Source organism: Aplidium turbinatum, chromosome 8, assembly GCF_918807975.1.
Source record: "Aplidium turbinatum chromosome 8, kaAplTurb1.1, whole genome shotgun sequence".
Classification (NCBI taxonomy): Eukaryota; Metazoa; Chordata; class Ascidiacea; order Aplousobranchia; family Polyclinidae; genus Aplidium; species Aplidium turbinatum.
The window spans coordinates 25,810,601-25,838,479 of record NC_137479.1 but is presented as its reverse complement, the minus strand read 5'-3'; the positions used below and the strand labels follow the sequence as shown (position 1 = coordinate 25,838,479).

Below are 27,879 nucleotides of genomic sequence, written 5' to 3'. Positions count from 1 at the left end.
ATAGCTGTTTATCTGCTAATAAATTTCATACAAAAATTACCCTAAAAGTGTTTCCAGAAAGCAGTATAATTCATTATTTGAGTGTAATTTTGCAAAAATTTTCCGGGGGAGCATGCCCCCGGACCCCCCTAGAAAACACGTGCCTTCGGCACGCTCTATTCCCTCACGAGTTTTATTGCTTCCCTTGCTCAACCAACCAGGATACGCCACTGGGTGAGGCCTATAGGCTACTGGCAGATAAGCATAAAATATCACGTACGTGGGAGTCACTCAGCTTTGTTCCTCAAGCGGTTCTTGTTCAAGTTCATAATCGAGAACGTCTGCTCACACAAATAAAGTTGAACTGAGCAAACTCAACATTTTCTTTGCAAATTGTCGCATCTCTGCTTTCGCATTGGTCACAGCGGTAAACCATAGGCTAATCTCTTCGTGGGAAAATAGTAACATAAGATTCTCGGATCTGTTCGTCTGTATGTAATGACCGAAGAAACACTCTTTTGAAACGTCTATTCAAATTGTATTTCTGTAAAATTAGCCACCTGGCTGTCGAAATTGGGATGCAACACCGTACACCACTAAAACTTGTCACTACAACCAACTACTTAGCTAAAAGACGGAAACTTTGTCCAGCTAGCAAGCACTAAGCAAACAGTTAAATATGCCTCCAACTTTCAAGCAACCATTTTACGAATAACTAGAATAATTTGCGATATCTCAAACTCACGTAAACAGTAACTGTGACGCAATAATGAAAAGCATTGTCACGCAATTCAAACAGGTGTTCAAAGGTGGTAATGCAATGTTTCATCAGGTCTTACGAACGATGGTGCAATATTTGGACACTTTCTAGCAATTTCCATGACGTAAGATGCCAGCTAGGTTAAGTAGACCATAACGGTTTTTATATGACGTTTGATTTGGTGAAAATTGTCCGTAACACGCATTTCAGGAAGTTTGTTTTTATCCAGCTGCTGGTAAAAAAGCACGAGAAAAAAATGTTGCTGTCGGCTTCGCAGAGAAGCTTAATTAGCTGCAGGTGAGCTGGAGTCTCATCAAAGTTTAAGCAGAAAGAAGAGAAAAGCAATAATAATCCTTTACAATTGCGGTAAAATCTAGAAAGCGGTCGTTGAATTTATACTATATGTCGCAGAATAAGAGCTCTAACAGGAAAATCTCATTTTTTTGGCATTGATTCAACGTCTGCAGACGTTGAGTTAGATTGTTTGAGACTCAATAAAAAACATTTTATTTGGCAAGCTGGCAGTGGTACCCGACAGCAAATGCATTTTATATAATGATTATATAATAAATTATATAATAAAACGGTTGATATGCTATCCGGAAAATGCTCAACTTCACCCACCCATAGAAGAAAAGATCATGCGGTTCTTCACTCATGGCTGAATTCGGGCTACAATTTTTTTCATTTGTTTGTCTGTTTCACTGGCAGTTAAAAATCACGACAGGAATGCATTTTTCTTATGGTTTTATTATTACAAAATTACTTTAAAAAATACGCAACTACATGAAAAGGAACGTGAGCCTGTCTTCTTGAAAATAGCAGCAGCGTCACTTCAGGAGAAAAAGTTGAATCAAAATCTTGTTACATTCCCTGTCGCCAGGAAGGAACAGCCCTGTGGGAACACAACCATCACTTCAAGCAGCTTTATTTCCATTACAGGATCTCAGACGTTGAATCAATGTAAAACAGATTTCTGGCTGATGTCGGAAGTGAAGGTTTGTAAAATTTAATACGGTTTCATTAATACAACGTTTACAGGCGTTAAACCAACGCATGGGCGACAACTTTCCTTCAATTCCTTTCCAGACAACAAATTTCGGTCATTTTTAGCGTTGCAGACGTTGAATCAATGTAAAAATGACGGATTTTTGCTGTCTGGGTTGTCACTGACGTATGCCAAACAAGAAACTATCATCCACAGCAATTATGCACCAGAAGGCCAATGAACGGGGAAGGGTGGCCAAAACTACGAGGGTTTTATATTAATAATTTATTGGGTAGGAGATGGTAGCTTAGATAGTAATAAAATAATTAACTGAACACAACTGTGAGAATAATAAAAGAAACTATCAAGCCGGTCTGTTTAAAACAGCGCTTCAAACATATACTTATGCGAAGAAAGCAGAGTAGTAAACATAAATGAAAAACTTTAATATCCGACGTCGAATTTTATAACAATTTGAACATTGCCAACATTACCTGTGTGGCAAACCCATGGATGGAGGTTTGTCCACTTCGTCACCTTGCTGCTTTTTGCGCTGGATCCATGCGTCGGTTGGCCGATACAATCTGCTCCTGTCGGATTCAACGTTGATCTGCGTTGGAAAGACGCAAATAAATCAAAACGTCTCGACACAGTTGACCTCTCACTTCATCACCCAGACAGCAAATCCGCCATTTTTACATTGATTCTGCAGACGTTGAATCGATGTAAAAATGACGGGTTAAACTATTTGACATGTTCCTATCTTGGCTATCAAAATTTGGTTCTTTTGACATTGATTCAATGTCTGTAGATGCTGAATAAACGTAAAAAAGAAGCAATTTTGATCGTTGGGATTGCAATCGGACAGAGTGTAACTGTACAATGTGAAACACAAAAAAACTTGACTAAAAGCGCAACTTACGTTAGCCCTGGCTCGCTGAATGCGATTCTTTCTTATCTTCTCATCTTCATCTTTCCTCTGCTTTTCTCTTTGCTTCATCTCCAATGTTCTTTGATCCTTAAAATAATTAAACTTATTACATTACGGTCACCTTAAGCACGCAAATCAACTCAATATAAGCAGACAGAAACTGTTGTCAAGAAACATTAAAAAACTTGGTATGTTGATTGAGCCAATATTTATTCTCCGACTGAGAAAGCCTCATCTGAAGCTTAATCTTAACAATTTCAAGAACTTGTAGACCTTCTAAACAACATAATATACAATACATTAATCAATACTTCTTTGAGAGGCCATACAAGTTATCATCTGTGTTTTTTACCCTTGATTGAAACCTTGCTATTTCCATTTGAGTTTGCTCTCTTCTCATGGCTCTCAGCTCTTCTTCTTCGGACTCCGCTCTCCACCTGAGCCGATCTTGCTCTTCTTTCCTCAAGCGGAGCTTTTCTCTTGCTGCTTCCCTTATCTCCATCTGCGAAAAGTTAGAAACAGGAAAAACCATGAGCATTTTGTGAGATAAAAAAACAATAAAATTGTCCCCAAACTATAAACAAATTTTGCGAGTTAATTTCGAGATAAACTTGACAGTTTAAAACCATAAATCTACCTCTTCCCCTGATGGGATCCGTTGTACAACATCACACCATCAAAGAATAATTACTAATATACAGTAGTTCTTTGAATTGATATTTTGCTTTTCGAATTGAAATTTCTTAAAAAATAGTGTGGGTACTGTCTCAGACATCAAAATCTCTCATTTTTACATGGGTTTAAAGTTTGCAGACGTTGAATCCATGTAAAAATGACGGATTCTGCAGTCTGGGGTGGTAACGGAACACATAGTCAAGCAGACTTGCCATTTTTTTTTGCTCTTCTTCTTTCAACTTCATTTTTCTTTTCTCGTTTCTCTCAATTTCTTCTCTCTCCAGTCTAGCTTGCTCAGCTTTTTGTGCCTGGTGGAGTTGTGTATAAATGGATAAACTTATCCACAGTGTGTCTACTGGGCATGCTTGTTGGTATCACACCGTTCGAAAGATATTCTACTTCTTTAATACGTATGTATTTTTAATGCACCACATGGCGTTAAAAGTAGTCATTGAAAAGTTTTTATTCATGCTGTAGTTTAATAAAAAGAAAAATCATGTGTTCCTGTGACCAGTCAGATGGTGCATGTTTAATCATCTATCTATACGATTTAACGTCTCTTGATCTCTGTGTTGCGACTATACACTTATATTAACGAGAGGCATTCTGATGTACCTTCCAAATTTCCAGTTCCTTTTTTCGTTCTTCCCTTTCACGCTCTTCTTTTTTCTCCCGTTCTCTTCGTAATGTCTCTTTCTTCACATCATCTTCGGCAACGTCGGGAACAATGGCCTGCTGCTCATGCTAAGAAGTACACACAACGTTTTACTCATGCAGATGATAGATAGACTAGACCCATAAAAAACCTAATCGCTGCAATCAATCAGAATGAAGGTCAGTACTATCGGTGGATTGAAACTCAATTTGACAATAAGGAAGACTAAAGAACACGTGGAAAAGGCAAGTTTAGGAGGAAAGAAGAAGGTCGGCATGACAAAAGAGGATGTTTTGGACAGGTTGATGAGGAGGCAAGGTATGAAGGCCATTGGGGCACGTGGAGGAGGATCCGGCCACCCTCGGTAACGGGAACATCGTCGGAATAAAACTGGACTACACTACTGTACTACGTACCTCCTTCTTCAGTTTCCATTGCAAAATAGATTTCTTCTTCGCTTCACGCAGCTCCATAAACTTTTGATACCAATCCTCATGCTCTTTTATGTCATCAAAAGTCCGACCTGGTATGCTGTTCACAGCAATACGCATAAAGGAAGGCTTGCCCTGGAAGATTACATCACAATATGATACGTTCTGTAGACAACAGAACACCAAAGTTAAATAAAACATGTAGGTTTAATCAAATTCCAAGACAAACAATTACCTTCAAACGATTTCTTATTTTTAGAAAGGAGCTATGGTCGTAGTCATCCCACCCTCCTTGTGGACCATACTGTGATAGATATTTCTGCAAATATAAGATCGCTAGTTCCAACAGCTAAATGACTTCAAACGAAAAAATACAAAGCCCAAAATAAAATCATGTTTACCAAACGCTTCGAAAACTTTACTGTGTGCATCTTCAGTATTTGAATCGTTTGCTTAACATGAGTTTGGTATCTACATTTTGGGCTCTTCATTTCTTGGTTAGATTGACCAGGCGTTCCAACTATTTTGCTACAGGATAATTTCTCTATCATTTTGTGTAGGCTAACTAAGCATTGGTAAATAAATATGGAACATTTGTAGATTCACATATCCCAAAAACTACTTGTCGAAATAAGTTTATTTTGACCGAAATCAAACTTGCAAAAGTACTTAGGTAACATATCGTACTAGAATGTTTACATAGCCGATAAATGCCGACAATGTATCAAAATAGTCATATATTTCAACTAAAAGAAAAGGTAGGCTATGGTTACAACTTACAAATTCAATCTGCTTTCCTGTTTTGTGAAGTAAAATTCTACAAGAAAGTTCATCATAAAATGCCATCGCAAGACCTCTGTCAAGCAGTAGCCTAACTGACAAAAAAGAATACTTACATCACATTCACATGCCATCATAATAAGGTACACCATAATTTCAAGATAAGAGAAAAACAAATACGTATGAAAAAAAAGTTACTTAAAAATGAGTACCTCAAAATCTTTGACCTCTTTTGAGACATGTGAAACTTGTGTTAACTTTGCTGTCTTTGTGTTAGAAGCAGTTGCTGCCTCGCCACTTCCAGCCGATAGATTTTCCATTCGAGCTTGGAGAATCTCTATGCCATGTTCTATGTTGCTTTCTTCGGTTAGCAAAGATTCAAACCTGTAAAAAACGAACTGAAGCTATCAATTGGCAGACTTCTTTACCAAACCAGGAAAAGTTATTATTTTAACATTGTTTCAACATTGCTGGATGGGAAGAGTGTAAAATTGGCAACTTTTTACGAAATGATAAGAAAAACATTTTAAGCTTTACAAAGAATTACGCCTTGACCCTTCCAACCTACATTTTTCGCTGCTGTTGCTTGAATGAAGTGATAGTTGATTCAATGTCTTCCATAGTTTCACGAAGTTTTTCTACAACTGAATAGAGGAAATGTAAAAATGACAAAAACAATCGTTTAGATCCCATTGCTTTTTTTTATTGACATGCTCTAGGTCCAAATCTTTCATTTTCAACAAGGTCAATGCTAAATATCACCAAAATAAACTTAAATTTATTTCAAATAACAGATCTTGTATGCAAACAAAATACTAAAACTTTATTAGAATTTTACATGTTAGCAAGAGAATAAAAATGCCTTGCAAAGTTACAACTTCAGAAAAAAAAAACAATACATCAATCAGTAGTCATCATATATGATGTCGGAGATTGTCAAATTTCTGCAAAATATTTTTAAAAGAAGTCTTGTGAATGTAATAATCGGTTTGGTTTTCCAAATTGAAGTATTTAAGTTAAGATGATAGAATAAAATGCAATATTTTTAACCATATAAAACTAAACTAGTGACTTGGTGTATGAGTGAAAGCATAAATCTGCAATGCAAAGAAATAGTCAATTGGTTTTCAGAAGTGTTTATTTAGATTTATACTACAATTTACACAAGAACTTACATTCAGGAGTTGGTTTAACATCTTTCAGCTGATCTTGAAATAGAGTAACCTTGTGCTTAATCTTGCCTAAATGTTGATCAATTTTTTCTCCTGATGAAAAAACAAAGTTACTTGAAAGACGGATAACTTAAATTTTGCACTGGACTATGCGCAATAACTTATCACTATCAGTTGTGAAAATTTGTCAAACAAAAAAATTTTATAACAAAAGTTATTATTTCTTTTGAAATATTCTTTGATATAATGTGCTCTGCTTGGCATTGAGCACTTTTTGTAGTGTTAATAGTATTTATTGTTGATATAAAATTAATATCAATAGTAATATAAAAAAATAACAAAAAATACTTCCACTTACTGCTACTTTCTAGCTAAATACATATCTCTTTGACAAATACATATATATGTATATAATATACTTACTATTGCAGTACTTTTACAACAAAAGTAAACAATAAGTTAATCAAATATATAACTAAGCCACTGTACTTCCATTTTTAGTAATTGATATCAAATCAATCCACTTTACAAATCCATAAGCAGGATACATCAATAACATAATTTCCATCTTTAAAAGTTACAATGCAGGATTGCAGGTGCCCTGCACTTCAGACCATTTTAACAAACAAGTATATATACTTAAATCGCTACCACACTTGACTTACTCTCATTTTTTAGTTCTTCATTTATTGCAAGTTCAATATCCTCCAGTTCACAGTAGTACTTTCTGTATTCTCCACGCTTTGCATAAGCTTGTGATGCTTTTTCTCTTTCCAATGACTTTGATCTGCAAGAATTTGGATTATGGTAAGTTGTTGGAAGCAGCTGATGAAACGTTTGACCATTTTTACTTTTTACTGCTTCCGTTTATTGAACAGTCACTTAGTCATGTGTGTTTACAAATAGGGTTTTTCAACCACGTTAGCGCAATAAACTAGGCTACTTTTTTTAAATCATGTTGAACCGAGCATCAAATAAGTGATCACTATTATGTATGACAGGTGTACAAGCCGTACATGATTATATTATGCTACCGTACTCGTAAAGGTGCGTACATGCTCATTGCCTGCCCCAACAAGGAAGAAAAAGATAAGGTTCTCATCAGTCATCACAACCTAGTTCTCAATGTTCTTGTTATATATATATATTGAAGTTTAGAAATAATGAGAATACAGGGCCACTTTATTTCTCTCGAGAGCCTTTTTTTCAGTAACTAGCCCCACCAAATTGAATGTACTTAGGGTGAGGGTGAGAAATTTACTAGACTTATTTTCCCTCTCTTTTTCTTCTAAACTTCAAAAAAAAAGTTCTACTAAGGTGTTGCAACCGTACCATATTTTAAACTGATTGTTCTGCTTTGGTGTCATGCATGTTACCGTATAACGTCCGCGTTTTGTCGCTTCTACCTTTTTCTAAACCTCTGCTATGTGTGGCATATATTGTTTTTTCATTGTAATGGTCAGAAATAAAAAACAAACTGAAACTGTTAACAAATACAATTTTCAAATACAAATACAAGTCTAATGCGATGTAGGGTATATATATTTTAATTGTCAGCATTGGACAGCAGTCGGCCAAACACTGCAACGAGTCTTCGGCAAATTAAAAACGAAGTCCTTGCACTCCTTGGCGAGGTCATGGAGGTTGATCGAATTCAAAACTTTGTTGTACACATGCCAGACCTTTGCATGATTTGGTCGTTTCTGTGTCATGGTAGATCGTAACCAAGTTTAGAGACGTCGCAAAGTTGAAAATGACCGTTCAGCTGATCACGAGCTGGCTGGTGAAATGAGCAAAAGTCACACAAAAAGTTCCACTTGCGAAAACGTTTTCCGAACAGCGGATGGTAGCCTATCTTTTTGATTATCATTCGAAAATCTTGTGCAAGAGACTCTGTGTGAGAAAACTCAGGATAATCGTCTACCACATGTGATTGTAACTTTCCACTAAAGAGTGATTCTTGTAGAATTTTGTATAGTACTCAAAATCGGTCGACTTGAAATAGTCAGCAAAATTTTGCTGCGCGCTGTCAATGATTGCAAAATACTTTGACCGGTATTTCGTCTGTGGTGTTTGAAGTTGAGGAGGTTGACCATGACCATGTTCATACTGAATACGATTTGGGATCTTTTTGGGACGTGACAATTCTTTAAAAAATTGGCAGGGTAAGAGTTTTTGTAATTGAAAAAAAGCATAAAAGCTGCCTGCCAGCCTTCCAACTGCTGATTTGGCCTATATACAATTTTTTGCAATACAACTTAAAAAACTCCTTTTTTCTCACACAAAAGTAACACAAGCTAAGCCTACTGCACCACATGCTTGTACGACTCTTTGTAAGTAATTCTAACACTCTGCACTGTCTGGCTTTGGCGTAACCAAAACAAATACAATTTGCGAGTTCCACCTTAGTTTCTCCGCCTAATAAAACATTTATACTACGGTTGAGGTTTGCTCGCATAAAACAAAAATGTTGTCCCCTCCTTATAATAGATTTTAAACGTCTGACTGGTAAAGTTGTGACATTCGGTTAATATTTTCCCTTTTACATTACAAAAATAATGTAAAAAGATGGTGGGGACATATAAAAAGATGGTGGGGACATGTCCCCGCTGTCCTATAGGGATCGGCGCCCATGGTTCGTACCCTCAGTTCGTACCCTGAAAAGATGGAGAGAAAAAATTAAAAAAAGCAGAAGTCGCTGATCGCAGTTTCCGCAAACATTTAAAAATTTTCCACCTGAAAAGACCGAGAGAAAGATAGCACAAAGCTGAAGTCGCTGATCGTAGTTTCCGCCAACCCTCGCTCATCGCAGTTTCTGCAAACATTTTTCCGCAGTTTCCGCTAACCTTAACCTAACCATAGACTAATCTATGCTCTAACCCTAACCCTCGCAAATCCCAGTTTCCGCAAACACTTTTCCGTAGCTTCCGCTAACCGCAGTTTCCACTAACCCTTACCCTAACTCTAACCATAGACTAATCTATGCTCTAACCCTAACTCTCGCTGACCGCAGTTTCCGCAAACATTTTTCCGCAGTTTCCGCTAACCTTTACCCTAACTCTAACCATCGAGTAATCTTTGCTCTCTAACCCTAACCTTCGCTGATCGCAGTTTCTGCAAATATTTTTGCGCAGTTTCCGCTAACCGCAGTTTCCACTAACCCTAACTCTCGAGTTTGTTTGCGGAAACTCCGATCGGCGACTTCAGCTTTGTGCTATTAAACTGCGATCAGCGATTTCAGCTTTTTTTAATTTTTTCTCTCGATTGTTTCAGGGTACGAACTGAGGGTACGAACTGTTCAGGGTACGAACTAGGTTGCACCCTAAATTCGTACTTGGACTATAATTGGGGCTAACAAAATCAGCCCAAAGGATCTTACTTCAATCGTTAACCATGGCAAAAAAACAATAACAATATGATTAACGATAACAATATAGTATCATAAAAATTTAAAGATAATTAGCCTCTGTGATCACTACCATACAATAAAAAAGCAGTAGCCTACTGACACTGTAAATATACGGTAGAGCTTTGAGCAAAATAGGTTTATTAGTTTGCAAGTGGTTTTAAAGCAACTAGCAGCAAACTAACAATAAAAAAGTAACCCATCTACTTACTGAAATTTAAGTTGTTCTAGTTCTCTAAAAAACTTGTTCTTTTTTGCAGCTTCAACGCCTTGCTTCCACTCATTTCTAGTGTTTTCCATGGCCATTGAAGTATCAGAAGTTCTGCTACTTCCCAATGCCGTAGAGTAAATAAAGTCTCAGGCACAACTAATGTCGTCGTTATATTGGAAACTTGACCAGCACAGTCATACCAAAAATGAATATAACACACTCACTCAGCCACTCATACAAATATCGAAACAAAAATATAAAAAGTCACAACAAGCTTTCCTTGACCCGTTTTGTTGCTGGCAGGATATGAAAATCTGAATCACTCTGGCACTGTTTCCGCACTGTGGCACTGTTGCCCATATGAACACCGAGATACGTGTAAGACCAAAGCATAAAAAAATTAAGCATTGGAGTTTGTCACTTTTGCAAAAGAATCGTGCGTGATCAACTACATTATCAAGATTTTTACGAGCGTTTCTTATCAGACCAGCAGCTGCACTGTTATCATGTTGAAAGTAGAAATTGAAGTAACTTTTCATTGAAGTAGAAATTGCCTCGTGGACACCCAAACTTTTCAGTATTCAGCCTACTTTTATTAGCTTATTCAACTGAAAGTCAATCAATCAATCAATCAAGTTTATTTCGGCATAGCTCCACATTCATTTTCAATGTACACATCAGTAAATATAACAAATCGCTTTTTTTGACATGGAAACTACACCATGGAGGCACCGAAAAAACCATGCGGTTATCTAAGTCAAGGTGCCCCCACATGGGATGTTTTACTGGATACAATATACGCTATAATTGGATTAATAGTACGGAAAAAAACAAAACACAAACACAAAGAAAAACAACAAAGTAAAACAACAACAACAAAAAGGAGAGAAGTTATCAACAACAGTAGCCTAAAGCAATAATATAATCACAGAAAGGCCCTTAAATGGGTCAGTAAGTAGTAGCCTAAATCAGTTTAGGATGTAAACAATGCCAAAAATCAGCTTTAGTAATTTGAAATGAGTTTGTTTATTTTTGTTTGTTTATCTTTATCCTGCATTGCGGGAAAGCGGACTTGAACGCTATGCATCGGTGTACGCCTTCCGACATACACCTGACCCACGCTGCAGCCGACGGCAATGTCTGTTTTCCGGTTGTCTACTTTACTTATGACTTAAATTTGGTACTACCCATTACTCGAAATCGATCACTAGGTAGAGGCAATTATCGTTAAGTTTCTTGCCCAGAGAAACAACAGCAAGTGCGGGTGACTGGAGTCGAACATGCAGGCTCTCGACTGCGAGCCCAACGCGCTAACCACTCGGCCACGGCTGTTGTTTTTTATATTCCTTTTTGAAAGAAGAAAACGACAACATTGTGATTTGCTTTGGGATATTATTCCACAAGGTTGCTCCAGCATAGTCTATTTGATGCATTTTTTCCCATACGGTGATTCGAATTTATTTGCTGAATATATATGGACTCTTTCTTCGCACTTCTGGTTGAATACTTGTGAATGTCTTTAGATTTTGTGAACATGTTTTCAAAGTGATTCGGTAGTATATTATGATGAATTTTAAACATAAATTTTCCTAGTTCTAGTCGATGAATATCCTCTATCTTGAGTAGGGAAAGGTCGGGGCCTATGAGCATATAGGGTCCTATGATCCACCCCTTTATTTTTTTAAATAAAAAGTTTTTCCACTTCGTTTCAGTCGAGATCTTTTCTTCATGCTTGAATGCATTTCTCACAATTCCCAGAACAATCTCCTGTGAGAATTCAAAGTGAAAAGAGAGTTTTTTTGTTTTTATGTTGAAAAAGTAAATTTTGAGGGGTTCGGAAATTTTACTATAACTTCTTAGTTTTTCAACAGATATTCAAATGGTTTAATTTGGTGACAAGTAGTGTCCTTTTTAAAGGAATAATAAAAGAAGTGCAGTATTAAAGTTAATAGTTTAGAGTCAATACATGTGAACTTGTCAATATGGAGAGTTGGAACCTATGAGCCACCTTGTGTGCTGATCCTATGAGGCCGGCTCATAGGATCCTACTTGGTGGAAATTCAGATAACAACTAGTTTATTGTAAGAAAGTAGTTTATTTATTTTTTATATTTAAGCTAGTTAAAGAGTAGCCTATAGCAAATTGTTTGTGTGTATTTTTCAATTTTTGTTTAACAGTTCAAGATACGTTTGTAGGCTATATCTGTACATAAGCATTTTCAAAAATTAGTTCACAAAACTGACCATAATGCCTCGAACAACTACTAAATAAACTCATCGTGGTAAATTGCTGTTCCAGTTTCCTCTGTAGTCCACCCATCACTACTGGGTCAACAAAAAAAGTGAAGGGAATTAGAAAAATTTTGATTGACTTTTCTGCTTTTGATCTTGTGTAAATAGCCTGTTAGTAGCCTATATTCGATGGATCGATTTTGTAGGCTTGTGATCATAAAAATGGTGGCACGGTTGTGGCATGCTTAATTTGTTTCATATTTTCTAGCCTTCTAGGCCTATATGATCTGTCACTTATAAAAAGATGTAAACCTAATGTGATTATTAGAAATTATTATCTTTTTATTTAAAAATTGTGGAAATCTTCCAGTTTCATGATCACTTAAGCCTCTATTTTCAACTTATCACGTCCCATTATCTTGTAAATGTGTTGTTGTGTATTCATGTAAATGTATTCATCAATGTATTCATGCAAATACGTTTATTCTTTTAATTGTACTGGTGGCTCATAGGACCCCACGCGTTGAATCCTATGAGCCACTTCAACAAATTTACATTTTTTGCTCTACATTAAAAATCTTCCAAGATACGAATTTTCTCTTTGGTGATTCAACAGGTTATATTACAAATTATGCTAGCATGAAATATGAGGTGAAAATATTTAGAAATAAAAAAGTTATGGGACTAAATCAAAAAGGGGGATCATAGGCCCCGACCTTCCCCTATATCAAACTCTTTATATTTGGGGGAAAGTTTTGTATTGTAGTCGCAGTTGGCTATACATCTCAGTGCATTGTTTTGCTGAAAGTGTACTGTTGGGTGCACGCTTGTTTTGTTCTGTCAAGATTATTCAGTGAGAAGCAAGCTACCGAGAAGACGTGCGTCTCGAACTGTTATGTTGTGCTTAAAAATCATCTTTTTTATGCAGTTCGGTTCCGATTGGTTTGGTGAGCAAACGCCTCTTATTGTCTGTGTTATATTTCAAATATCATCATTATTGCAACAAGTTTTTTCAAGCAAAGAAATGTCTTGTGGTTTACAACTTAGCATGGTATTATATCCTGATCGTCTCCCACAAAGAAGAAATACTTTCCCAGAAACGTGCCCTAATCTTTCGGTCTAAGACAGTGCTTCCCAACCGGTGGGTCGCGATCAATTGTTGGGTTGCGAAGCTATTTCAGGTGGGTCGCGAAGCATTTCTAAATGTTACTGAATGTTAAAATTTTCTAAAAAAATACCGACATTACTATGGATCTCACCAGCCGCAGTTTAGTCTTGAACAGTAGGCTACTGCGCCTTCGCCATCGCTACTCTTATCTTCACTTCATTTGTTGACTTTCCATTTTCATGAATTGTGCACCCTGTTTTCTATTAGATCGGGAAATTATTGCATTATCATTAGGCTACGTGACAATTATGCAACAATGCAACAAATATGTAACAATTAGATGTGTTGTGTCGCATTAACTATTTCAGCACGTACGCCAATAGTAAAGATCCCTGCCATAATGAAGATGTCATATCTCATTGTGGGTGGCACAATAAAACTTGCATTAATAGTGGGTCGCAAACTGAAAAAGGTTGGGAAGCACTGGTCTAAGAGGTAGTGGGTTAGGCCGTTGCTGGAGTCGTACAATGAGTCAGATAGCTTTACCAACCGCTACAAACAGGGGCGCCGGAACGATTTTTGACTGGGGAGGGGGGCAGGTTATGAAAAAAGGGCACTTTTGTTGCTGAAAGGCCATTTTTTTTAAGTTTTAAGATGATATAGCGATAATGCTCATCTATCAGATCATTATTATGAGTAATGATACAAGTGTCCGGTATACACAGAACAATGGCACGATAAAGGGCATTATGCTATGTTATAATGATGTAACCTACTGTGATACAGATTTTGTGTCGTAAATATTATTTTGAGGCAAAAATGAAAAATTATTATCATTTCCTCTGTAGGTATCATGGCTGATACAGCCTTCGATGTACAATGATGCTCCAGTTTGATCGATCTATCGTGCGTCTTGCCAAATTTTAGCAGGGTTTTTGCAGGGATCCCTTGTTTGGGAATTTTTGGGTTTGAATTGTGGTTGAAAATTGTGCAAAAATGTGAATCTTTGAGCTCCTCTTGACCGTTTTTCTAGTATTTTTCCACTTAAAGATAAATCTTCAAGTTCGCCTTTCCTTGTGATGAGACCCAAGAACTTCAGCTGCCACATTTCTAAAGATTTCAATTATCAGCTGCTCCTGGCCCACCTGTTGGAGAACTGCTCTGTTGGTTCGAAAAGCTGTCCATGGAATTTTAAGAATTCTTCGGTAAAACCACATTTCTGCAGCTTCAAGTTTTTTTTCCGGTTTTTGCCGTTAGCGTCCAGGTTTCACATCCGTAGCCTACATCAAAATTGACCAAACAACAAACAAATTTTTAAGGTTTTGGAGAGTCTTCGATCTAGCTTTTTGCCATGGTGTTGAAACTTGAGTTTGATAATGCAATGCGTCGTCTAATTTTTTCTTCACATCGGGTGCTTGAAATCAGTATTGAGCCCAAATAATTGAATTTTTGAACCTGTTCACTTTTGTTATCATTGCAGTACACGCAAATTGTTGGTTCAAAAAGATTATAATTAGGCTAAAAGCGAATAGCAGAAATTGTTATATTGCAAAATGTGCAGTAGTTTACATTACCTTAGAAGGGCACCATTGCCCCCTCCATCTACAGAAAAATTGAGGGCAGGGGGAGCATCCGCCCCCCCCCCCCCCCCGCTTCCGGCGCCCCTGGCTACAAACCACATTGAGCGAACATTCAAACTTGCAGGGTTTCTAGTGTTTGTGTTGAGTTTAGATTGGTGCGATTGGTGGCACTGATAAAACAGCAAAACTACTGCTAAAAGTAACTTTGCTTCAATGAAGCAGAGGTGGCTCATGAGTCTCAACTCTTTTATTTTCGTGAGTTTGAATAAATTCATAGAAATGAACGAACATAAAAATTGTGGTAATATATATTAGCCTAGGTCTATACATAAAAGGGTGGTTTTATTGAGATTTTAATGTTAATTGGCTGTCTTAATGAAATTCTGTCTGCCTGATGGATATTCTAACTAATTTGCCTATCTAACTCCATTAAACTAATTCCACACAATTGTCACTCGAATTATAATTTTTAGTTATCAGAAGGTGTTCGAATAGGCTAATATTGTAGCCTAGTTCTATAACAAAAACGAATTTAAGCATTATAGAATGACGAAACAATAAGAGGTTACGAATTATCACATTTTAACTGTTATCCAAATTGTAGGCCTATATAGCCTACGTTCTAGTTTTTTTATTCTCTCTCGTGTCTGTTCGTCTCTTCCCGTCAAAGGGCGAGTGTGAACAGTTTTATTTCCTGTTACCTTTGTTCTATTTAGAACAGCTGAGATGGAAAAATACAAAATCTTTATGAAAGGATATATGGGTTAAAATAGTTCACCTGTTAGGAAGGAAAACGTGTTTGGCATGATATTGGATTTCTATAGAATGTAGCCTATAACGCGAGCATGGACAAATTGGACATGATACAACTGACGAAATAAAATTGAATTGAGATGACTGAATACAACTTGAAATCACCAACACCCGAATGAGCATTTACAATTCAATTTATTTTCTTTCTAAGACAAGCTTCAGCTAAGCTTTGACTCCCAGGTTTCACTTTAACATATTTTGTGAAAAATAGTTTCAAAACACCGTAGTCTTTCAAAAGTTTTTAGTCTATCTGATTTGGTGGAGCTGAGTGATGTTTTTTCACCAGTGCAGCAGTCCTGAGATTAAAACTGTTCAAGTTCAGTGCCCTGGTTTGTGGTTACTACCGTTCGTGTGCACTAATTTGTTTGGTTGTGATAAAATAGCCTACGAATAAAAGTACGCTCTATGCCTTATGCTAAGGTAGTCTACAGGTACAGTAGCGTTTGCAGGAAGGTTCATGGAGTGTTTAATTTTGGGTCCGAGCCCGGAATCATTTTAGGAGCTCAGATTTTTTTTCTAAGGGGCCCGAAAACGAAGAAACGTTACACGCTTTTTGGTGTTCCACTTGTTTGTGAGGCCCTGTCTTTCATTGAAATCGTGCTTTTATTTTTTCAACTTGAGCTCTTGGCGTCGAACTAGGAACCTTCATAGCGTCCATCAGACACCTTCACCACTCCGTCAGTGAAAGTTAATATTTAATTATGCCACAATGACTCCAGTTTTTTTTTTTTTATCTTTAATAGCAGTCTATCTCGTATTCAATTGTTAGTTTACATCGACTTTTATTGAGCATAAACGTTATAATAACAAAATCAAATGCATAGCCTACAGGCTAAATATCTTTTTTTCTATTTGGAACCCTTGCAGGCTACACAGTATCGTATTCTGCATGACAAATGGTATTCGTTTTGATACATCACATAACAAGAGAGTGTTGGCACGGTGATAACAACAATACCAAATGATCAACCAAGCTACAGAGGTTTCAAAGCGCGCCATTTTCCATTGATACCTTAACAATAATGGAAGATTGACAAAAAGAAAAGAACAATTGTGACGACACAATACACCATAATAACAGCAGTTCTTGTGTTCGTATAAGTCAGGTTTGGCTTCTCCGTTCGCCTAATTTTGCTGTTTGTGGTTTTACTTGTCAACAATATCAAACTATACTATTTGTCATAACAAAAAAGATTTAATAGTTGTATAGCTTTTTATTGTTAAAACTATCCCAAATTACTTACAAATGGACAATACACTAGGCTACGATGAGTTCGCAGGTGTATTGCTACTTGCTACGGTAGCCTACAGAGAACTATAGAGAATAACCTGCAGGTACAGCTTGTCGATGTCAAATCATTCGTAAGATGGAAATACCGAAATGTTTTTTTGTTTTCATGAGCTAAGTTATCATCGCTTACCCAACAATAAAAAGAACTCGAATAAAGACTGAAACAAAAAATGAGTCGTGTAAGGGTAGCTTCAGGCAAAGTAGGAATTTTTCACATACAGTTGACTGGTGAAGTAAGCGACTTGTCTTCTGGGTTTTGTAGGCTACAATGTGAAAGCTCGTTTTAAAGGAGGGAGATAATTTCCGATTGACTACAAAGTTTCACAGAATTTTATGTTTCATAGAATATGCATTTCATGTTATGTTTTACAGAACTTAGCCCAGTTACTGCAATTGTTAAACCAACGTCAGCAAGATTCAAGTGACAATTTAAAGGCAAATCAACATGACTCATTTGTTGGGATGTCTGAACCTTCATAGCCTACTGCGTTTAATTCGTGCATCATATAATCCATATTAAACGCCGTGCATGGAGGCCAAAAAAAGCAACCTATTGTATTTAAACAGGTCATCAAGATTTGTCGAATAGGGAGTAGCATAATCTTCTGTAGAACTTTTCAAGTTCGTCGGCGTAGCATCATGACCACCTGGAGATGCGGCCTGATTTGTCACATTTTGCAGATTTTGATTACAGCTACTGCTAGTGTTTGACTGACATTTTCTGAGATGCTTTTACTTTTTGCGGTTTCCTAATGACATAAAACTTTTTTGTTGCCTTGGGGAAGCAGTAACAAATGAGAAAAGTAAGTTGAAAAACGCAAAATCAGACTGTTATTGAAAATTAACAGTCTGACTAAAATCTTCGAAATCAAATTTTCTTTGTTTTTCAACACGTGAGGATGTTAAAACCTATTGTGTCATCTGGGGAAAAGAATGAAGTAAGCTTAAAAAACTAATTTTTAGAAAAATTTATTTAAACGTTTGCCCAAAGTTAGAAAAACCTAGAAATTTCTGCAAAATGTGACAAATCAGGCCATATCTTTAGGTGGCCATGGTAGCATATATTCTCAAAAATGTTATGAATGTAGCCTAGCTTGTTTTTCTATTAGGCTACCTACTATTGTATTAGCATAAACAGCTTTTTCAGAAAATGCTCACGAATTATTTTATACTCTGCAATGTCCCTACACGTTAGGAAAAATCTTATAAGGTTTGCACAGGGATATCTATAACTACGGGATTGGAAACTCTATCCAGTGCTATACATCAGTAGGGTCATTACATTACTACGACTACAGAAAGATTAACAAAATAAATTACCCACTAAAAGATGTACAAAATTCGATTTTACAATAATAATACAAAATGTGCACTCACATTAAAACTTAATTGATTATGAAAGTACATTTACGCTGCTAGAAAAAAAACAATGAATCCAAAAAATGAATGAATGCAACGAGTCTAAAAACCGCCTACTGTTGTTCTTTAGCATTTTGCGTACTGCAAATCGGATCAGAAGTGAATGAGGAGTGTTTAGCAATCAGTGAAATATGCTGTTCTATCATCAACCTGTTCGCAGACCAATCCAGTATGAAACCAATCCGTTTACGATGTCATCAGAACTTAAATCAATACTCATTCTGGAAATTTTTTAAACAGCAAACAAAATACAACATGACTGCACTAATGGAATACAAACAAATAAACAAACCAGGCAAGCATAGACCTTACAATTTAGAGGTGAATTGATTGTTACACTTTTGGTTGTTCGTTTAGCCTACTACTTGCTGCCCTTTGAGGTCAATTTATTTGATTATTTATCAAGGCAGCGCCCAAAGAAAAGTGACCCTACTGGTGTATAAAATGGTTTTGAGTTCCACATAGTTTCCAATCCCGTAGTTATAGATATCCCTGGGTTTGCATAACCATTAGAACAGGATTATGATTTTTTTAACTATAAAGTTACTCTTTTCACAGTTATTTAAGAGCTTGTGTCCAATTCATGGAATTGTAGTGGGCTTACCCTGCGTGCTGCACCTGTAGGCCTACCTGAGTGCAGGTTAATTAGCTTAAATGAAAACAACCCAACAACTAAACCACCAGTAAGCTAAACACATTGTCGTCAAAAGATACAATGGATTCTGTCTATGAAAAAGAAAGGTTCGATTCTGACAACAGTGACACGGCTCTGCAAAACAATGAAGACTCGATTCCGGGCTTCATTAGCTCAAATCAGAAAGAAACAAAAGATAATAATAATGTAGGTGAAGAGGTAAAAAAGTCTTCACAAAGCGCTGTTGAGAAATTCTTCTCCAATGAAAACGATTATGAAAATTCAGAATCATTTGTTGGAACATATCCGCCAGGGGTAACAGCGACTGGGAGTACAAATCTTCCAATTCCAGAAGTAGAGCCAAATACAATCGCTCTTGCCAACACAAAAAGGAAACGCAAGAAGAATAAAGCGCCTGCACCTTACACACAAAACCAACAATTATTGGTGAAAGACCAAAAGTGTAAGTAGACAAAGCAAAAGTACCTTTTTTTCACCTTTACTTGAAAAGAATAGGCCTTCTGACAACGCAATCATTTTCATAGGAAAAATAATTAGACTTTTAATAGCTAAGTTGGGTTGTTGTCGTCTAACGTCGAAAAAGGCTGGGTCTTGGTCACCTATTGGTTAGACGTTGGGTTAACACTCATTTGTTTCTGATCCTCTTGCGTATTCGTTTGCAAAAATATAATTATCATTGAATTGAGGAAGCTTCTTGTAGTAATCAAGGACTTAAAAGGATCACTTGCCCTTAAACCTACGCTAAACCAACAAACACTAACACAATAAATTAACATAATGTTTTTAGACTCGTACTAGTTTTTTTAGTCTGGTGTAGCGTTTCGTTTGGTTAGCGCGTTGGGCTCGCAGTCGAGAGCCTGCGTGTTCGACTCCAGCCACCCGTACTTGCTGTTGTTTCTCTGGGCAAGAAACTTAACGATAATTGCCTCTACCTAGTGATCGATTTCGAGTAATGGGTAGTACCAAATTTAAATCATACGTAGAGTAGACAACCGGAAACAGACATTGCCGTCGGCTGCAGCGTGGGTCAGGTGTATGTCGGAAAGCGTACACCGATGCATAGCGCTCAAGTCCGCTTTCCCGCAATGCAGGATAAAGATAAACAAACAAACAAACAACAAACATCGTTTAAAGCAGACTTTGGAAGTTCAGAACCATCTAAAACTTTATGCTACGAATGCTCAGCCGCTTGCATGCGCTGTGGAGTTAGCCAAAGACATTTCAAAAGCAACTTAGTGCAGTTTTCTTCTTGCGTTTAAAGCCGCCGCAGGTCACGTTGTTATTATATCCAGGCGCAGCAGCCAATGGATTGTGTGTTCATCGAGCGTTGTTAGGTCTACAATTACATGTCTATCCTTGGGTTGGGTCGGTAATGGGTAGACGTACACAGGACATTGGTAGAGAATGTCGCATGCAGTCTAAAAATCTGAGCCACATGCACAAGATGGTGAGTCGGCTAGGCCCCATTGGAAACATGTTCCTATTGAAACGGTTTGTGCAGTCTGATAAAATGAAAACCGTTGAAACATTGCGTTGTTGATTTAATAGCTTTTCTCTTTGTTTTCATCTCCCAGAACTTTTGTTAGAGTGGTGGCGAGATAGTATGTCATCGCCGTTCTTTTCACATTGATTCAACATCGACAGACGTTGAATCGTTGTTAAGGAGGTGATTTGCTTACTGGATATATATTCAGTTAGCCGAATTCAAGTCAATCGCCTTTGCTGTGTTTTCTAGAGATCGTTTGTATTCCTATTCACCAAGTAGGTAACACTCACCTGCGGCTAAAAGTTAAGAGACTTTAAAGTGTTTAATTCATCGCCTGTATGATAGCTACTTAGGTTTAACAAAATAAACTGATGGACGAAGCAAAGCATATTGCAATATGACAGAGCTTCAAGTGATAGGTCAGTTGTGAACTGTAAGCAGATTGTGAACGTCGATAGCAATTCGCTTTGGTACGATAGCTTTGCTTTCACTGAAGGTTTTCATATGAAAATGTCCGGAAATCAAAAGGATGCTAATTTAACTTCATCACCCAAACAGTAGAAGATATAAAGAGCTTTTTTGTGTCAACATATTTGCAATTAACTAGTCGATAGTAATATCTTGGAAGAAAAACCTTTCTCCTAGCAATACAATATCTTGTCGGTGCTTCAGTAGATTATTTATAGCTTTATTGAACTGGAGGCTCGCCCGAGGTGCTAGAATCTATTTTATGCTGTGCTGAAAAGTGATGCGCGTGGCATTTTGTGATAAATATCATTTTATTTTTCTTGCTGTTTATTCTGTTGCGTTTTAGCCTACTTAACTATCCGCTACAGTAAACTACTTGAGTGAGTAGCCTACCTGGAAGTTGAGGATTACTTGATTACATCGAATGTTCCACATATATTTTTCAAAAAACTGTACGCCTAAACTTTAGAAAATATTTCACGAATAAGCAGGTTAAGATTGTCAAATAGTGTAGGCTAATTCATCTTTGAGCTTGCACAAGGTGGTTACTGAAATTACCGATAAACGCTTTTTCCAAGCGTATAGGCTAGTTAGATTTGTTGCATAAAGATTGTAATTGATCGTTTATTTTACAGCAAATGATCCAGAAAATGTGGTTAGAAAAGATAGAAATCTTCAGCACGCATTGCACGTACCTGATTACATTCAACCAGCTCCATCAAGGCTTCCGCCAATTCAGGGAATAAATAACGTTGCATTTGGACCAACTTTAGCTGCGGCTGGCTCTGCTGTCCCTGGTGTTAATAAAACTACTGGGCCGGAACCGACTTATCCCACAGAATTACCTCACAATGACGAAAAAGTAGGTTTTAAAAACGATTTTTTTTCACTCATGTAGTTTCACCACTCGTGACAATCGTCTCAAAGTAGATTCTCAAATCTAAAGAATGCATAAAGTGAGAAAATTACAACGTTTGTTTGCGCTATGACAGCAGTAAAACTTTAATTACCGTATTTCATCAAACTTACGTTACGTCGCCCATAAAATATTATGCAGTTCATCACAACCTACACGAAATGGTAATAAGTATTTTTTTTTACTAATTTGTGAGAATATCGCTTGTTAATGAACAAACACTTCATTTTGCACTCAGGGTGTCACCAATGGAGCGTTTGTGAAGGAAACTCCGTTTACTTCCAACAAAAAGAAGCAAAAGAAACAAAAAATGTGGCAGGAAAAGAAGGTAACAAGGAAGATTGTTTGGAATGATTTCAATTGTTGTTGGCGATAGGCTTATTCGATTACTTTGGCAAAGTTTGTTCTATATGATTTACAAGGAAAAAGAAGGATATCAATCAATCCCGCTGTTCTGGTCAACTCGAGATGACTTCGCGAATCATCTTCTAATCATCTCTTTTCTTCACTCTCGTCAACCCTTCCATAACTCTTTCTTTCAATGTGGATGTTCAAGGCTCCCTAGTGCCTTATATCAACGCTTATATCCACTTCACATTTCGTCTTTGTAGACTTTTAATTTTTTTGTATTTTCTTCAGTATTGTAGGCTATCCATTTCCACACCTGGGCGCATTAACCCATGCCTGAAGTGTAATATTAGCTGATGATAGATTCCATAACTCTTTGAGCCTTGGGATGTTCAACACTAGAAGTGATGGTTGTCTTAACTAGGCTACACATGTTTATAACAGCTAATCTCACGCCCACTTTTCTACCAGTTCAGCTTTCCCAACTGCGAATTCCAAGCATTGGCAATGTTAGTTAAAGCAAAACGCTGCATTGGGACTTGGTGTCCAAAATCACTTATTTATTTGAAATGTGGACATGTTGCTCGATCTTGGAATTACTCGATTCATACATCAACCAAGATTGAAAAAATGTGACAATCCAAGATTATCTTGTAGTCAGTCAAGTCACGTAACCTCACTCTGTAGTAGGCCTAAAGTTGACTCAAACTCTGTTCAGAGAAATCTTTTCGTTTGCTAGTCTCTTGGTTGGTATAGTTCCATTTGGTCTGAGTGAGCATGTTTTTTTAATACCTGGAATTTGCAAAACATACATTTGAAAAACTACTTTCATATAAATAACTTACTTATGATGGGAGATAGGTTGTTGTGCATTGTCTTGAATAGAATGTCTGCTACATATTGCACAATAATTTTATGAAATGTGTAGTGATGGTAATGTTTTTCTAACGTTTTGTAGTACAATATTATGACACCATCATTTCAAGATTCTGAAAAAATGAAAGCAGCCTTAGACACAGTTTATAGTGATGACTGATGAGTGATGATAGTGGCGTAGATTTGTCTATCCAGGTATTTGATGCACAATAATATGGGGCTGAGCTCTGGTATTGATCACTAACGGACTTGGAAAAACAAGCATGAGGCAATGGACAGCCTATGCATTATAAATGAGTTACATTTTTGTGGCCTGTGGAAGCAGTAAAACAAACAGGTTACAAGCGTCCAATCTACAACACAAATTTTGTGAACAATTTATTTTAGTTCAGATATAGCGAATTTATAGGCTATAAGTGTCAAAACGTAAATTGAATGGAAAACTGTTGACGTGTTGGTTTATGCCTGCCATAAGCGTTTACCTATGAGTGATCTTCTTGTAATACTCTATCCTCATCTGTAATCAAGTTTAAAACTAGCTTAAAATAGTTTCGGTTGTTTCACATCAGAGTCAGAAAACCAGGAATTTTTCTTCAACTTTTCCAAGTTAAAGCTTTGGTAGAGAGTTTGCTTTGTTGAACCATAGAGAAATAAAACATAGTAACTTTAGCGGGTTTAGCATACTTTATTTCACACATACATTGGTATGTCAACCAGACATTTGTTGACAAGGGCCGGGGAGCACTTAAACCCAAACCTAACAACTAAAAGTGCAATTAAAGAGCACATCGCCTCTTGTGAAACGTGCACTGACAATGTCTCGATCGACCAATTTAAAATCATCTCTCGAGGCAGATCTGATTTTCAGACTAAGATCATGGAAGCCTTAAGAATCAAACGTAACAATCCATCTCTCAACCGGCAGTTATTCGCCTGTGGCTCATCGTTCCTTTTGTGTGTGTTCTAATTGTTTTGTCTAGGGTTGAAATATCCGGATATCGGTTAACCGGTTAACCGGTTAACCAAGACATTTTCACCTATCTGATATCCGGATAGTTTTATGTCGGTTAACCGTGTAATAAAAAAGTAAAAGTATTACTGTGTGTTGAGTGTTTTACGCCTCTTTTGCAATTTTGAAATCCTGCATGATCCCAGATTTCTGATGGATGATAAACTTGACACGTTTGGTGAATTCGGAAAAAAGAAGCAAGGTATACGCTCTCGCAGCAACCCTATTTCAAAGGTTACTTGGAGAGGTTGCAAGAGATCCTGAACCTAGAGTAGAAGATGAAAGCAACTTGGTATCAACTACTTTTGCAAGGGTAGAAAGAGAGCCTACATCTTTGAAGGAACAACTAGAGCAAGCCATCATGTCAGCATCTGTTGCTGCTACTGCAACTCCACCTTCCAAATCCAATACCATAGAACTTAGCAGAAGGACAATCCGAAAAGAATGTGAATTATGAAGCAACAGCGAAACGGCCGGCCAATCTTCAAATTCTTTATGAAGCGCTGCTTACCATTCAGCCCACTTCTGTAGAAGCAGAAAAAGCATTCAGTGCATGCGGGCTTTTTGCTACAAAACTCCGGTCTCGTCTAAACGATTCAACTATTGATGCGTTGTGCTTTTCGAAATGCATTACAGAAAACATAAGCATTCGATAGTTTTCGTTTTATTGTGTAAAAATGAAACAGAGTTGAACCATTAACTTGTAACTGAGTTGCTTGTAAGATAACATATGTGTATTTTAGTGGTTAAAAGACTAGATATGCTGCGACAGGGTAGGTTTCAGTGTTCCTTCCAATATCCAGTTAACCGAATAATAAAATTGTCAAATATCCGTATATATCCGTTATCCGGATATCAAGCTTTTACAACTATCCGTTCAACCCTAGTTTTGTCCAATGCCTGTAGTCTACACCTCACGTGATCTGTTTCCCACTGCATAATTTACTCGCAATCATTCTCGTATCATTTGTTCAGTTTGTGCTTTCAGTCCAGAGTGTCGTTACAGTTACAGTGCATAGTCAAATTTATTTTACGATTTTTCATTTTATGTATTGCAGATTTAATTCCTGATGAGGACACACGTACGTGTCGAAAACGTTTGAGTTTATTTTATTTCATTATGTTATATTTTGTGTGAAATAAAGTATGCTAAACCCGCTAAAGTTACTATGTTTTATTTTCCAAGTTAAATCATCATAAAGTCACAATGTTAGAAAAAAAGTAGCATCTCTAACACATCCAAGATGTCGTTTCGACCGAATCAAATTTCGCTTTCGAACATCTCAAACACATCCAAGATGTTCGTTTCGCTTTCGAACAACCTAAGATCTAAAAAAAAAACTTCCTTTTACGAATATAAAATAAAAACAATCAAAATATAGTTATTACTATCTGAATTCTTAACAGCGTGTTTCACCTCAAAGGGATCATCAGAAGGGTCTAAAAAACATCAATAATACCTGAAAAGATATTAAATATTGTAACTGTAATTTAATCTGCAAAAAAACTTTAAATCTGTAATTCCTGAAAAGATATTAAATATTATAACCGTAATCCAATATGCAAAAAAACCCTCAGAATTACAAAGAGCCACGCTTAGTGTCACGGTTTGTCTGATTTACAAACGCGCGCGGACTGATATGCAGAAAAGCACTTTTTGTGTAGCCTTAGTCACTTTATTAAATACAGTTTACAACATCAATTAAGTCTTATTCAAATAGAATGCGAGCATGAAAAACAAAAAGAAGGCGGTTAAAAATACATAACACACCCCAGTTCTCTTAGTTAACCAAGTAAATGGATAAAAATTAGTAGTTACTTACAGTCTCATTATAACTGCAGAGCTGGGCTAACTGGTCAGGTGAATACTTAATTAAGGTAAAGTAATAACTATCTAGTTATTACAGACGACACAGGATAAACGATACTTTTACTCAACTATAACAGAATAATTGACCTTTTTACTCAACTATGATACATAAAGATCAAAAACAGATAAAGTAAGCTTTCCTTTGTCTAGCAATAAGCCATGCCTCAGCTGAAAATGAACTTTGACCAGAGTTGCCAAAATAAAATCACACAATAACATAATAAAGTAAAAAGGACCATGATAGGTCACCATAACTGGGCTAGACTGAACGCACAAGCAGCTGAACAATTGAATTTGTGACACTTAGCATTGAGCACTTTTTGTAGTATTAATAGTTTTCATTGTTTTAAAATAAAAACAAAATTCATTAAATTTTGAAATGTCGTTGCGAAGTTCCAACTACTCAACCATACAACGAGCTACATAGGCTACACCAGGCGCAGCCATGGTCCCAACGTAAACCACTGACTATTCTAGCGAATTTACACCAAAAGCAAACAATCGTTTTTGCTTGACAGTAGGCTACACACAGAAAGTCATTGTTTGGTTTACAAAGATGGGATAAAAATTCCAAAAAAATTATGCAGAAGTCTTAGATTAGAATATTCGTTTGTGTCGAAAATCAGGTGGACTTCAGCATGAATATCCCATTCTTTGCTGAAAGGCTTTAAGCTATTTTTATTTTTTTCAACTTTTTTTTGTGAAGTAGGCTAGGTTAGCATTTTTGCAATGATATTATAAAATGAAATATCGAAACAAACCTGGGATTGACAATGATTTGACTGGTTGATAGAAAAAAAGCAGCATGAATTTTCCCTTTAGTTGTGTTTTTAATGAGCACTTCGATGTGAACTAAACTGTCATTTGTCTTTTAATGTTTCATTTATTGAAAAGGGGAGTAATTGAACTCATCACGACTTCCCTCTGCGGTAACGACAGTAAAAAGGTTGAGAACTCCTGGGTCAGTGAATATAGGTAGCTTTCTTCTGTAGAAGTAGAGGCCGCTTTTGACATCACAATTGCAAATTGTCTGCCGCAAAAAATTTAAACAGCCAGAGCCAGAATCTTAGAATAGTTAGGCTACTAATCTGTATTTTATGTTGCGCAGTGCGCACTGAAAGTACAAGAATATTTTAACAATCTACAGTAGCGTGTATCACTGTCAGTGTAGCAGCAAAAAGAAAACTTGCAGTTTAGCTTAATCGCAAATATCCTGTTTTCTGCGGAAAGCTAATTGGAGAGACAGTAGCTGACAATTCTCAGTGTCGTAATGACTTGGCACAGATAGAGCATGAATGGAAATGGCGTGAGTAAAAAGCAAGTTTTGACAGTAGGCCTACAGTGGTTTGTAGGCTATGCTGTGGAATAGATTGTAAAACAATATGTCGAAGTTAAAAGGCTTGAAACGTACAAAACACCGCCTACGTGTTCTTGGTAGAGTGGATGCCTCTGCTTTAGCAATGCTCAATAATTTGTTGTGCAGTATAGTAGTGAGCGAAGGAAGGAGGCTATAAATGTTAGTTTTGCTTCATATTTTTTTCGTTAATATAAGGCAGGCAACAGCAACATGTACCAGTTGTTCAGGTGTATAGTTATTAAACTTGAAAATAAATGTTTGATTGTGAGTTTACAGATGTAAAGCACTAAGATGGGATCTTCTTTCGAGTGCTGTTGTGCTGGTAGTTGTTTCAGCTGTTGTGAGTGTCTTAACCCATTGAGTGCAAGCAGTAAGGTGAAATAAAAACGGTGATTTTGTAACAATAATTCCAATAAATTATGTGTTTGTTCTGTAGCAAAATCATTTCTTGTAGTTTTCTACAC

General features: G+C 36.8%; 2 protein-coding genes across 7 annotated transcripts in view; one reads left to right on the top strand and one right to left on the bottom strand.

Annotated features, from left to right (window-relative positions):
* Window positions 1–1,471: 1,471 nt before the first annotated feature.
* On the bottom strand, window positions 1,472–10,299 carry LOC145775585 (coiled-coil domain-containing protein 112-like). 3 transcript variants are annotated; one of them, XM_082586895.1, is made up of 13 exons: window positions 9,989–10,299; window positions 7,037–7,158; window positions 6,375–6,464; window positions 5,768–5,843; window positions 5,412–5,583; window positions 4,655–4,738; window positions 4,390–4,554; window positions 3,949–4,065; window positions 3,546–3,641; window positions 3,011–3,160; window positions 2,650–2,745; window positions 2,222–2,337; window positions 1,472–1,634 (listed from the first exon to the last, which is right to left on the bottom strand). In XM_082586895.1, exons 1-13 carry the CDS (start codon window positions 10,081–10,083, stop codon window positions 1,604–1,606), a joined length of 1,410 nt encoding a protein of 469 aa, XP_082443021.1. In that variant the 5' UTR covers window positions 10,084–10,299; the 3' UTR covers window positions 1,472–1,603. The 3 variants fall into 3 exon arrangements, with proteins under 3 accessions (XP_082443021.1, XP_082443020.1, XP_082443022.1); XM_082586894.1 differs by having other exon boundaries at window positions 3,949–4,077; window positions 4,405–4,554; XM_082586896.1 differs by lacking the exon at window positions 9,989–10,299 and having other exon boundaries at window positions 3,949–4,077; window positions 4,405–4,554; window positions 6,375–6,461; window positions 7,033–7,158.
* An 8,697-nt stretch (window positions 10,300–18,996) lies between these two features.
* LOC145775163 (anoctamin-5-like) overlaps window positions 18,997–27,879 on the top strand; it is a 30,031-nt gene continuing 21,148 nt past the window's right edge. The window contains exons 1-3 of one of the 4 annotated variants that reach the window (XM_082586394.1): window positions 18,997–19,527; window positions 21,675–21,901; window positions 22,194–22,283. In XM_082586394.1, the coding sequence (XP_082442520.1) occupies window positions 19,146–19,527; window positions 21,675–21,901; window positions 22,194–22,283 (699 nt within the window). In that variant the 5' untranslated portion in view covers window positions 18,997–19,145. Of the gene's footprint in view, window positions 19,528–20,854; window positions 20,991–21,674; window positions 21,902–22,193; window positions 22,284–27,144; window positions 27,365–27,698; window positions 27,791–27,879 lie in introns of those variants that run through there. The other 3 variants (XM_082586395.1, XM_082586397.1, XM_082586396.1) reach the window with 3 other exon arrangements.